This window comes from Paramisgurnus dabryanus, chromosome 6 (assembly GCF_030506205.2).
Source record: "Paramisgurnus dabryanus chromosome 6, PD_genome_1.1, whole genome shotgun sequence".
Lineage (NCBI taxonomy): Eukaryota > Metazoa > Chordata > Actinopteri > Cypriniformes > Cobitidae > Paramisgurnus > Paramisgurnus dabryanus.
Genome location: NC_133342.1, coordinates 15,258,083 through 15,271,123, shown reverse-complemented (window position 1 = coordinate 15,271,123; position 13,041 = coordinate 15,258,083). Strand labels below are relative to the sequence as shown.

The 13,041-nt window shown below is 38.2% G+C and overlaps 1 protein-coding gene across 1 annotated transcript in view; it reads right to left on the bottom strand.

Annotated features, from left to right (window-relative positions):
• Positions 1 to 9,431, bottom strand: part of tmie (transmembrane inner ear) — a 33,913-nt gene extending 24,482 nt beyond the window's left edge. Inside the window, exon 1 of the mRNA XM_065265926.1 lies at positions 9,070 to 9,431. Within this exon, the coding sequence (XP_065121998.1) occupies positions 9,070 to 9,216 (147 nt within the window). The 5' untranslated portion in view covers positions 9,217 to 9,431. The remainder of the gene's footprint in view (positions 1 to 9,069) is intronic.
• Positions 9,432 to 13,041: the final 3,610 nt, after the last annotated feature.

Here is a 13,041-nt window from a genome sequence, read left to right as displayed (position 1 = left end):
TGGAGCCATTTCTGAGATTGACATTTCATTGGAGGACCGCAGAGCTATTTTATCGTTCACAAAAGTACAGTTCTGTAAATGTACTGTTTAAATTCTATTATTTATGTATAATACTTAGCTTAGCTTGGGGTATAGTCTTAAACATAGCTCATAATATGTGTTCTCTTTAATTTTTCAGCGAACCAAAATGAGACTTATAATAATGTGTAATGTTTAAAGGAATAGTCCATTTTCTTAAAAGAAAAATCCAGATAATTTACTCACCGCCATGTCATCCAAAATGTTGATGTCTTTCTTTGTTCAGTCGAGAAGAAATTATGTTTTTTGAGGAAAACATTGCAGGATTTTTCTCATTTTAATGGACTTTAATAGACACCAACAATTAACACTTAAATCAACACGTAACAGTTTTTTTCAACTGGACTATTTTCAAAGGACTATAAACGATCCCAAACGAGGCATAAGGGTCTTATCTAGCAAAACGATTGTCATTTTTGACAATAAAAATAACAAATATACACTTTTAAACCACAACTTCTCGTCCAGATCCGGTTGTGATGAGCCAACGTGACCCCACGCAATACGTCATGACGTCAAGAGGTCACAGAGGATGAACGCGAAACTCCGCCCCAGTGTTTACAAGTGTGTTGAAAGAGGACCCTTCCGACGTTGTTGTATGTCAACTGATACTAATTAATGTCTTTGTGTCAGTTTATTGTTTACAATGGTCCGCAAATGAGCGTTTTGTAAGGGATAATGTAGAGGCAGCCGGTAGTTATCGGGAAATAAGCCCCAACAGTGCTTATTTCCCGATAACTACCGGCTGCCTCTACATTATCCCGCTTATTACACGGCTACTTGCCACATAAGAAAAAAAACTGGACATGAATATGAATTTGAAACATTTTATTGGCATATTTGTTTTAAATTAAAAATGTTATCCTTCCACGAAACTTTGCACAGATGCATAAAATGATCGTAATACCTTATTAAGATCCTCTGCTTCATACTTGTCTGTCTCCATTTTTTTTTTTTAGCCAGTCTTTGAGAAGTCTTAATGCACATTCTGTATTTTTTTGTGTGTTGGCTTCGTAGCTGTCATGCTCTATTTTGTCAAGTTCAGTCTCAGTAAGCTCTCTGTGTCTTGTCGTTGTTCGTTCTTCTATCCACTGTTTAAATGTTTTTTCCGTACATGTTAAAATTCATGTCAAAATGTTGTGGTTGTCCAGTGTTTGTCACAAGATGGCGCCAAACAGTAATCTTTATTGGCACAGAGCGATTTAAATCGTACAAGTAGTACCGGCTATGCGTTATTACTTTGGAGCGGTTATTATTTGAAAAGAACGAACCTGCAAATGTCTCAACCGACCAATCAGAATCAAGCATTCCAGAGAGCCGTGTAATAAATATATGTAATACGTGACCTCCCTACGTCACTACGCATTTACGTTAGGTCGCGCTGGACCAGATCTAGACGAGAAGTTGTGGTTTAAAAGTGCATATTTGTTATTTTTATTGTCAAAAATGACAATCGTTTCGCTAGATAAGACCCTTATGCCTCGTTTGGGATCGTTAGGAGTCCGTTGAAACTCCGTTGAAAAAAAACTGTTACGTGTTGATTTAAGTGTTAATTGTTGGGCTCTATTAAAGTCCATTAAAATGAGAAAAATCCTGCAATGTTTTCCTCAAAAAACATAATTTCTTCTCGACTGAACAAAGAAAGACATCAACATTTTGGATGACATGGTGGTGAGTAAATTATCTGGATTTTTCTTTTAAGAAAATGGAATATTCCTTTAATGTACTATCTGTAAACACCTTAGGAAAAACAACAAATATCAGGCAGACAGAACCTCTGATCTGACAAACCTTCAATGTTTTACAGACATATACAGATGTATGTATATATTATCCAGTTTTCCCTTTTAACTCTACCGCTTGCTGAGTACTCTGGACGATAAAGATTGTCACTGAAACATATTTGTGTCATTTCATGTGGGCGTTAAACATTCAGTTGACTGGAAAAAATCGAAAGCACCTGGGTAATAGACCCTAAAATGGGTTTAATTAACAGTGGGTGTAAACTGGTGCTCTTGACACCTGCTATCAACGTCAATGTGCGACACCTGGACTGTCACCAGTTAAAGGGAACATATCGAAAATCTGACTTTTTCCATGTTTAAGTCCTATAATTGGGTCCCCAGTGCTTCTATCAAGTTAAAAAATGTGAAAAAGATCAACCCGGTAACTTATTTTCTCACATGCTTGCAGAGAATGGTTTACCAAAAGTATGTAATTGAAATTTGGCTTCCCGTTGTGATGTCAGAAGGGGATAATACCACCCCTTAATCTGCACTATCCAACCACAGCACTGCCATTTAGAGCAGAGATCAACTCATTTGCATTTTAAAGGACACAACCAAAAATGGCAAAGCTATTGCTTTGCAAGCATTATTATTTAAGTTTATTATTTATTTTTTAAGCTTGAATAAGCTTCCAAGAATTGTCTGCTTTTTATTCATTCTATAACTGCTTAATCTTATGACCCTTATCACAATAATTGGATAATATTTTCCATCATCACATTAGCTTAAACTGCCATCTTCATGAAGAAGGAGTTACATAATGTTGCAATTATGCTGTTTGCCAAAACTCTAAAAGTATTTCCATGTTTTTTCACCAAAAATGACCCTTAACTTCCCTATGGGAAATGTTTTCATAAAAATGACATCACTTTTGAAAATGACCCTTAAATGTGTGCTTGATGTAATGGACAAGATGGAAAAAAAGGGTCAAATGTCTATAAGGAGTTGATAATAGAGTATGAATAGTCATTTATTGTCTGAATTGTCATAAGAATGCCTGCCGTTGCATAAATCCTTATCCTCTGGCATTATCAGATTATGAGGGACAATGTAAACATGTTCTTATTGCAATGTCAATGCTGTAGCTTGTAATCCATTGCATTCCCCTTCTGTTCAGACATGGATATAAATCACAGATACATTATAATGGCTTGTTCATAAAACTGACCACCAACTAAACAAACAACAAATGCAGTACTGTTAACTTCTTGTGCCGCAGTCACACTTAACTTTTTGTTCAATGGGCTTCCATTAGTGGTAGCTGTGTCAAACAATCCCAAAGGCTTGTTTAAAAGGATATAAAATATATAAAAGAAGCTGTTTGGATGACAGTCTTGCTGCATACTAGAACAGACAGTATTTTTTTAAAATTGAAACAAATTTTTTTTAAATGAGTTTTTAAAGAAAACGGCTTGCCGTGTGATGTCATGTATCTGGTTTCTCAGGGGTCTGCGTAGACCTTTTGCACTTTTTACTTGTGTGATCCAATAATGATCTTTATCCTGCCTGCCAGTCATATTCGTCTAGTTAATAATCAGTGTGCTTACTTTAAAGCTGCCTTTCCACTGTACATGACAAATGATGGGCGGGAGGAAAGTCAGAAAAGGGCCGCGTGGGGTGCCAACCTTCTGCTGGTGCGTCATTTTCCGGTCCAATTTAAGGTTTTGATGCATTAACCAAATAAACTTGTGTGACTTCACCACATGCGAGACACCGACCGGAATTGATGTATTTCAGAGTGTTCCAATCAAAACACTTTGTGCAAGGATATTGAAGTGTTAATTCGTTTTTGTTTACATTTTTCAGTACCACTAAAATCCTTTTAGTTGAATTATTTAAAAAAAGTAAATTATTAGGTATAGACCCTTTGCACGTGACGTCACGGTCTACTCGCGCGAATTATGGACGCCATGACGGACGGCGGAAGTGCTATATTGTAGACGGACGGCAAGCCGAACAAGTACGTGTTTGTGTTCGTTAGGGTCATAAAATGGTTATTTCGTGTTGCTATGATGCACCTTCCATTACAGAAAAGTGGCATAAATACATTATTTTTACATGAATGTTATTGTTTAATGCTGCAGTGACACCATAAATCATAGCTGCTAACTCCCACGCATCGCAATTGACCCCATTCTCACGCCACACATCCATTTTCACGATGTAAGTAGCTAAACCAGTGCTCGCAGTACTGAAACTTTTATATTTAAGCGTACCTTCACTGTCTTTTGCGTGCCACCACTTCTCATGTTGCTGGTACTTTGCTGCAAAGAGTAGGGCTGCACGATTCAGAGAAAAAATCTAATTGCGATTTTTCTGATCAAAATTACGATTCGCGATTTAAAGTGCGATTCATTAGTATATAATAAAAGAGCTACATCCAGGTTTGTTGTGGTGGTTTTAATAGCACCAAAGAAAGATGCTGTGCTACTGTTTATTTAAAAACCTCTTAAACATTGTACCAAGTTGTCTGCAGGACTTTACTCTTCTGCAGACAAACTTAAGACAACTTTTTAATCTTAGAACATTAAAATACAATTTAACAAAAATTTATTGAAAGTTTTATTTAAAATAACATATAGGCCAATGTATTTTGGCTGTCACTACAACAATGCTTCTGACAAGCAAATGTTTAGTTTTTTCTTTTAATCATAAGACTATACTCATCTTGTTTTACTTTTCAGGCATCTGTAATAAATGTAAATATATTAGTGATTAGAATCTATGATTTAACATAAGCAAAAAATACAAATAAAACACTGCACAGTCCTCACTGTAGGATTTTAAATGTGGAGCTGCAGAAGCTTGTTCAGTTAAGAGTAAGGAGTGATTTTAATTTTTGGTGTGTAATAAACATTTCTGACACAGAAAGCACCAGGTTACTGTCTGTCACTTTAAGACACAACACAGCTTTAAAACTGCTTTGCTTCAATATACTGATAAACATCCAGCTGTTTATGTCCACTTAGACAAGAAAGAAAACTTAAGTTTAGTGATCACGCGTGTGCTGACTGCTCTCTGTGTGCGCGCTTCATGAACCCTCGTGCCTGTAAATATTCAAAGCGGTGCAGATGTGCCCGTGCAAGAAACTATACTGTACCTCTTTCGTCTGCTGTGTTCCGGGCTTTAATGAAACCTGCTTATAGTCTGATGAGGCGCTTGTCATTGTTTGCGATGCATGACGAGAAACGGACGTATATACACACCTTTCTTTAAGTCCAACATTACACAAAAGGGAAATGTTTTCGCGCATTTCTGTCCTTTCATTTGCCGGTTAATGAGTTATAATGGGTTTTAAAAATGACAATCCAAAACCTGCCAACTTCATGACATTTCGCGTTGTGCAGTTTATTCCATTTGTATGCATTTCGCGATTCTGTCCGTGTTTTCCTCATCGCGGAAATCATATGGCCGTACACTTTGTTGAGGAGTTGAACTGCTGCTCGCTCATGTTTTCCTAATGGTGTTATCTGACGTGTAGTCAGCACCTCAGTGTTAATGCACTCTATTGGTTTAAACCGCATCAAACGTAAAATGCGCATGAAGCGAACTGTCAAAAACTGCGTACTAGATGATTGTTATATTTGATAGTTTTGAATCGAAATAATCGCAGCTCTTGCGATTCAAAAATCGCATCCATTCACATCGCGATTTCGGTTCAAAAACGATTAATCGTGCAGCCCTAGCAAAGAGTCAAAGAGCATTTCACTTTATGTGGCGCTGCGCAGGAAGTTCGGCAGCGAGGACATCAGAGTACCGCGAGAGCAAGTCGAAATGTTACAAAAGGGTCCGCCTTTACCTTTGCTCTCGCGTTACTCTGATGTCATACGCCGATCAGTCAGCTCCGCACCAGTCGAACACACAAAGCGTCAAGGTCTGGATGAAAAGCAGAGACCTGCCCGGATTCCACGCACGCAGATACCCTCAGAAAACAGCAATTTTAAGCAACCATCACTCGCGTGTGCATGTTTGCAAGCAGTACAAGCCTGCGTGATGTTTGCGGTGACAGGTTTTAATAAAAAAAAGTCAATTGATATTTGACATCTATAAACAATAATATATACGAAATATAATTATATGGTCTTGACATACACATTATCTGTTGCTTTAGTTTAATATAAACTACTCATTTGGTTTATTTGATTTTGACAGTCCCTCTATCACAAATCATCACTTTACGCTTCTCTTTCTCAGTGGATAAACTGAATCAAAGCTGCTGTTATCTGCAGTTACAGAGACCAGTAGCCCATTCATTAGATTTTATCAGAAGAAAAGCATAATAGAAGTGTATAAAATAATAGTAAAGACTCTAATCTCAGGCATTTAAACTCAGTAAAAGCTTTTATTTCAATTTAATTTCTAAAATATGATTCGATTTGTACTGTGAACCATTTTACCGCAGTCTTTTCCAACTATTTAACACAGAAATAGCTAAAATCCACACTATTATCAATTGGCAAATGGTTAGGACTCAGAAGTTGGCAGCTCTGCAGACTTTTAAAAGCCTTAAGATCAGCACCAGTCTATGAGGATATCCCGTTTACCACATAGTGGTACAAATCATGCGGGCTGAAGTCGGGCAGACTCGGCGTTTAATGAGGTCCGTGAAAATTGAAGGAGGAAGAAGGTAAGGGTCGGTATCCAGTCCCGCTATCTCTAACTTCTCTAAATAGCGCTTTTTGTGAGGACCTACCAAATGCCCTACCTCGACCGATAACGGAACAACAACTTCCTTAATATAAGAAGCCATGTATTTTAGTGTAATATATATTTAAACTGTTTAAAACTAATCAAAAATCCCGCTCGTCTATTACTAATCAACCTAGTGCGCCAGTGATTTTGCCGTCCAGCATGGCGTCGTCACGTGGTCTAGGTCACGTGTTTGCAAAGGGTCTATAAATATATTTGTAGATTATGCGCATGAATAAGCTTCTCTAATTTTTCACATGCTTGCAAAGAATGGCTAACCAAAACAAAGTAACTGGGTTGTTATTTTTCATGTTTTCTAGATTGATAGAAGCACTGGGGACCCAGCACTTAAACATGGAAAAAGGCAGATTTTCACGCTATGACCCCTTTAATATATGACCTATAACAAAAAGTAACAAAATCAACAAGTTATGTATGTTCCCATTCCACCACATCCCAACGATGCTCTATTGGGTTGAGATCTGGGGACTGTGGGGGCCATTTTAGTACAGTGAACTCATTGTCATGTTCAAGAAACCAATTTGAAATGATTTGAGTTTTGTGACATGGTGCATTATCCTGCTGGAAGTAGCCATCAGAGGATGGGTACATGGTGGTCATAAAGTGATGGACATGGTCAGAACAATGCTCAAGTACACTGTGGCATTTAAACGATGCCCAATTGGCACTAAGGGGCCTAAAGTGTGCCAAGAAAACATCCCTCACACCATTACACCAGCCTGCACAGTGATAACAAGGCATGATGGATCCATGTTCTCATTCTGTTAAAGACAAATTCTGACTCAAAAGAAATCGAGACTCATCAGACCAGGAAACATTTTTCCAGTCTTCAACTGTCCAATTTGGGTGAGCTCATGCAAATTGTAGCCTCTTTTGCCTATTTGTAGTGGAGATGAGTGGTACCCGGTGGTTGTAGCCCATCTGCTTCAAGGTTGTGCGTGTTGTGGCTTCACAAATGCTTTGCTTCATACATGAGTTGTAACGAGTGGTTATTTCAGTCAAAGTTGCTCTTCTATCAGCTTGAATCAGTCGGCCCATTCTCACTCTGACCTCTAGCATCAACAAGGCATTTTCGCCCACAGGACTGCCGCATACTGGATGTTTTTCCCTTTTCACACCATTCTTTGTAAACCCTAGAAATGGTTGTGCGTGGAAATCCCAGTAACTGGGCAGATTGTGAAATACTCAGACCGGCTCGTCTGGCACCAACAACCATGCCACGCTCAAATTAGCTTAAATCACCTTTCTTTTCCATTCAGTTTGGAGTTCAGGAGATTGTCTTGACCAGGACCACACCCCTAAATGCATTGAAGCAACTGCCATGTGATTGGTTGATTAGATAATTGCATTAATGAGAAATTGAACAGGTGTTCCTAATAACCCTTTAGGTGTGTGTGTGTGTGCGTGCGTGCGTGCGTGCGTGTATTAGATAAAAGTAAAAAAAAGGTAAAATGGGGTAAAAGTTTGGCCCGCATCATATTTACTGGCAAGGACAGATTTTTGTAACAATGCGTACATTGTACGCATAAGTCATGCATGCGTATATATAATGTAGTATGTAGCCCAGGAGATGCATTGCATTTTGTTGCAATGCGCATGCGGTGAATATCTGTGTACACGTACGAGTCAAATAAACAGTCCTTTTCAAGACACTGCTTTCGACCAAGCGCATACCTTCGTGTACATATAAAAAAAACCCTATACTCCGGGCTTTATTAATCGTGATGTATTATTGGACATCATTCTAAATAAAAGTGTGCCAAACACCCATCTCCATTCTCATATCCAATTCAGTGTATAAAATTAAATCCTTCCCTATATTTTTCTCATTGAATATCCTATTTCTAAATGCAGATGTTAAATATATTGCGAACTGCATTTCATGTAGACTTTAATAATTAATTTAATAATCCATATTATGAACCATAATAATAGTGACACGGCTTCTATTTGCAACACTGTGTCCAACGTCCAAACACACGGCAGGTGTAAATGTAATAATTTATCAATCATAAATCCATTTATCTGTTATCCATCAGTCAGTGTGAGAATTTATAGCAATGACCTTCCACAAAACCGCACACACCTCACTTTGAGGGTTAAAGGACCGCTCCACAGAAAAACAAGATGACAAATAAATATGTCCTTGGTTTGCATAACTTTGGCTTTGTTTCAGCTTTTCATCTTTAGTCTTGCACCATTTTTTCTGAGAACAACAAAACAGAACCACTGAAATAATGCACTTTACAGTTTTTGTTGTAACATAGTGTGTGCATATTATAAATGTTTCCTAATAACTTAAAAGCATTTCAGAGAGAGATCAACAGTAGTACTAGACACCCTTATGTGGCTTCTAAATTCAAATAAACATCCGCCGTTGTGTCATTTCAGTGCAGCAGAGCTATAAAAACAAAGCGGTTCCCGCCAACCTGTTCAATACAAAGGGAGACACAACAGCAGCTTGATGCCATAAAACTCAGTCTACAGCTCTTACCTCGGGGTCTGGGATCTGGGCGGCGGCATTGAAGATGTGGTGAGAGATGAGGACGGCCACCACGCTCATGAGCAACGGGACTAGGGTTGGTGGTGGGTGCGTAGGCCCCTCGGTCGCCATCTTTCCTCTTCTTCTTCCCCGTCTCATCCCTCCGCCTTTCTCTCCTTTCTGCTGGAAAACTGCGCAGGACCACAATAGTCCAGGTGATTGATAGTCGCTCTAAGCGAAACGGCCACCGCCTCCCCTACATTAAAGCCATTCTGTTTTCTTCCTGTCCAAAATACTGCCAGGCTTTTACCTCTCCACGGACACACTGCACTCTCCGCTTCAGAGCGAGGCTCTCGGATAGAGGCCATTAATTAATTAATAGCCCCGGTGTCATTTACAACCCTGGCCCGCCCGCAGAAGTTACGAGAGTATGTATGGGGGAAGGGACACTATTGAACCAGAGGGACTGTGTAACACTTTAGGCAGCGTGTGTATTCTGATGGTTAACATTTGATGGGTTCTTATGCCATCTACATTTAAGGGAAGTTTTTGAATGACTGTGTAAACATATTTGAACATTTAAATTTATTTTGTGATGTTTTACCAAAAAACCACTACAGTATTTGTTAACAGCATATCTCATGTGTGCCACCACATATGAACTCATTTGTGAAGGAAAGCTCCACATGTAACCTGATAACAGTAATGAGTCCTGTACACCCTTATGTTTCAAGAGGGAAAAATAAGGGTCACACAAAGTTTGAGGCAAATCTCCAGATCCCCAGGTGAAGTTATCGTCATTCAATCTTTATAATGACTAAGGGAGCTTTTGCTGTCACATTTAATAAGCGTGGGTTCTTTTTGCATCACCATTTAAAGTTAGGTTTCATTTTTTAGAGAAGTTTCTGTTTGGACAACTTCTCAAGAATGAATTGAGTATATTTATGTTATTAATAATGATCAATAATGTCATAGATCATTTGTAACGCTGTCTCATAATTGAATGATGGGCGTATAGGAGCATCAAAGTTTGAAGTTTTACTATGATTTCAAATGACCTTCCTCAGTCAATTTTGAAGATATCAAGGTTTTCACAGACTGTTCTTTCGGATGATTTTATGTAGAAAACACATTACAACAAAAGGGTTTTCACAGACACGGTCACATTTCTTTCAACACAACAACACAAACAGGAATCTGAACTGCTGTGGACTGTCATGTTAGTGGTGCTTTTTAAGCAAATCATAGCTTTTACAACTAGATGGGCACATTTGAATTGTGAGGAGTGCCAAAAAAGCAACCAAAATGTGTCAACAAATGCTTTCATAGACTGGATTAAAAAAAGGAAGTCCAGTTGTTAGGATGCTTTTAGTGGTTGTCGTAACACCTACCGTAAAGACTGCTACTCAAATATGGCTGAGTCATTTTGCTGGTTGCTATAGCATTCAATGTAAGCCTATGGGATTGGTTGCTATCAGTGTAAAAAATCCTTGTTGCACTTAAATGGTTAAGTTTAAAACTACTTGAATTAGTAAGTTACTTAAACTTTTTTGATTATTTAGAAGTTGCTATAAATTATTAAAAATAAAATAATAACTTAAGCCCATTCAACATATTTTTCACTAAACTGAAAAAAAAATAAAACACAGGATTAACTTAAAAATAGAGTGCATAATTTTTGCATCCACTTTTTTAAGTAAGTTTCATGTGGAATATTAAACGGGTCATATTATGAGATTTTTTTTCCAAGAAGTAAAATAAGTCTTTGGTGTCCCCAGAGTGTGTATGTGAAGGTTTAGCTGAAAATACCCCACAGATAATTTTTTTATAGGTCCAATAATTTATTATAATGTGCCGTTTTTGAGTGTGTCCTTTAAAATGCAAATGAGCTAATGAAATGCAAACACTGATCGCAGTGATGGTGGTGGTTTGTTGCAATTGAAACTCAATTGTGCTGTCAATCATCTTTTCTCTTTTTCTTTCTCTCTGCACTTAATGGCAGTGCTGTGTTTGGATAGTGCAGATCAAGGGGCGGTATTATTGTAATTGGCCTTGCTTCCTACCTCACAAAACAGGCGAAATCTGAACAACCTAATTTTTCAAATGCTTGCAAAAAATGTTTTTAAAATACAAAGTTACTGGGTTGTTTTTTTTCTTCACATTTTCTAAGTTGATAGAAGCACTGGGGACCCAATAATAGCACTAAAACATGAAAACAAGTCAGATATTCACACTATGACCCCTTTAAGTAAAAATTATGCACTATCATTTTAAAGTTCCTGCTCTTTCTGTGTTTTGGAAGCTTTGATTGTGTTTACAGTGCGCAATATAACATGTGTTCATGTTTCACGTGTAAAAAAAACTCGATATTTTTCACAAAATTTACGTATTTGTATACTGCTGTTTTTTTGTCCTAAAAACGGGCTGATGTCTTCCTTGTTCTATGAAGTCGTAAATACGACGACTTCAGAAATGCGTAACGAGTTCTGATTGTGTAATTTGTTAAGTGTGTTGTGATTCGATAGCAGCTTAGCTTGCCGTTAGCTTAGCTGGCGACTGACGTATTCCTGTGGGCAGAGTTTAGTCAAAAAACTGTTCTACTGATGTCATTAATGCAGGAAGAAGAGGGCTGTAGTCCAAACCGGTCGTTCGCTTTAGGCTTTGAAAGGGGAATTCTGTTAAAGAAAATATATTGCCTGGTAGTGAACTTTGAGCTTTATCATTTTACAGGTATTATTTATGCTGTTATAGCAACTTTACACACTAACTAGGGTTTAAAAAATGGGTAAAAAAAATGTGACCTTTAAGTTAAGGGGGTCGCACACCGGCCGTGCAGCTCAGCGTTGCGTCGAGTCGCGTCTAGGACAACTCGAAGGTATCGTAAACCGGAAGTGCACATTAAATAGCGCGAGCGTCGTCAGATAGCGTCTACTTCAAAATGCTAAATATACGTTAGCAGCCAATGATAATCGTTAAAGGAATAGTCTACCCTTTTGCCATATTAACTCTTTCCCCGCCATTGACGAGATATCTCGTCAATTAAGAGAAAACGCTTCCCCGCCAATGACGAGATTTTTCCGTCTTTCCGCAATACCGCTATTATCCACCAGGTGGCGCCCTTCCGCAACTTTTTAAACCCGGAAGTATTGCCCTATGGCAAGCGGCTGCATGTCCGTGTCTGTTTTAAAGATCGCTCTGAAAGGGATCTCTATGAAAAGTCCGTCACAAAAATGGAATTATCTCTGCTTTTTGCTCAAAATTGGGTGTTTTTGCAGAAACCTACCCATATTCAAAAGCTGATTACAAAAGAACCACTGAAGGTAGGATGAAATGTTTTTTTTTTGTTTGTTTAAAAGCAGAGGGTCTGATCTTTCATTTGGTATATTGTATGTTTATTTATTTAAAGAAGAACATTTTTGGGAAGGCATTAAACTTTGGTGAAAATCATGAAAAACGCTGGCGCTGGCTGGCAACTTTTTTAAAAAAAACGCTGGCGGTGAAAGAGTTAAACTATGTTATAACCTCAACTTAGACGAATTAATACATATCTATCTTTTTCAATGCGTGCACTGTACAGCGCGTTGTGAATGTGTTACCATTTAGCCTAGCCCCACTCATTCCTATGGTACCAAACAGGGAAGCCACCAAACACTTTCGTGTTTTCCCTATTTAAAGACTGTTACATGAGGAGTTATACCAGTAAGTATGGTGCCACAAAATAAAACTTTTTTTGGTACCATAGGAATGAATGGGGCTAGGCTAAATGCTAACACATTCACAACGCGCTGTACAGTGCACGCATTGAAAAAAGATAGGTATGTATTAATTCATCTAGGTTGAGGTAATAACATAGTTTAATATGGCAAAAGGGTAGACTATTCCTTTAATGATTTGGGACAAATATGATGTTATTTAATGTTAAACTATGTGAGTGGCACGACAGGGATTTATGCAGCTTCCTGAGTCAAAGCTGGGCGGCACCGG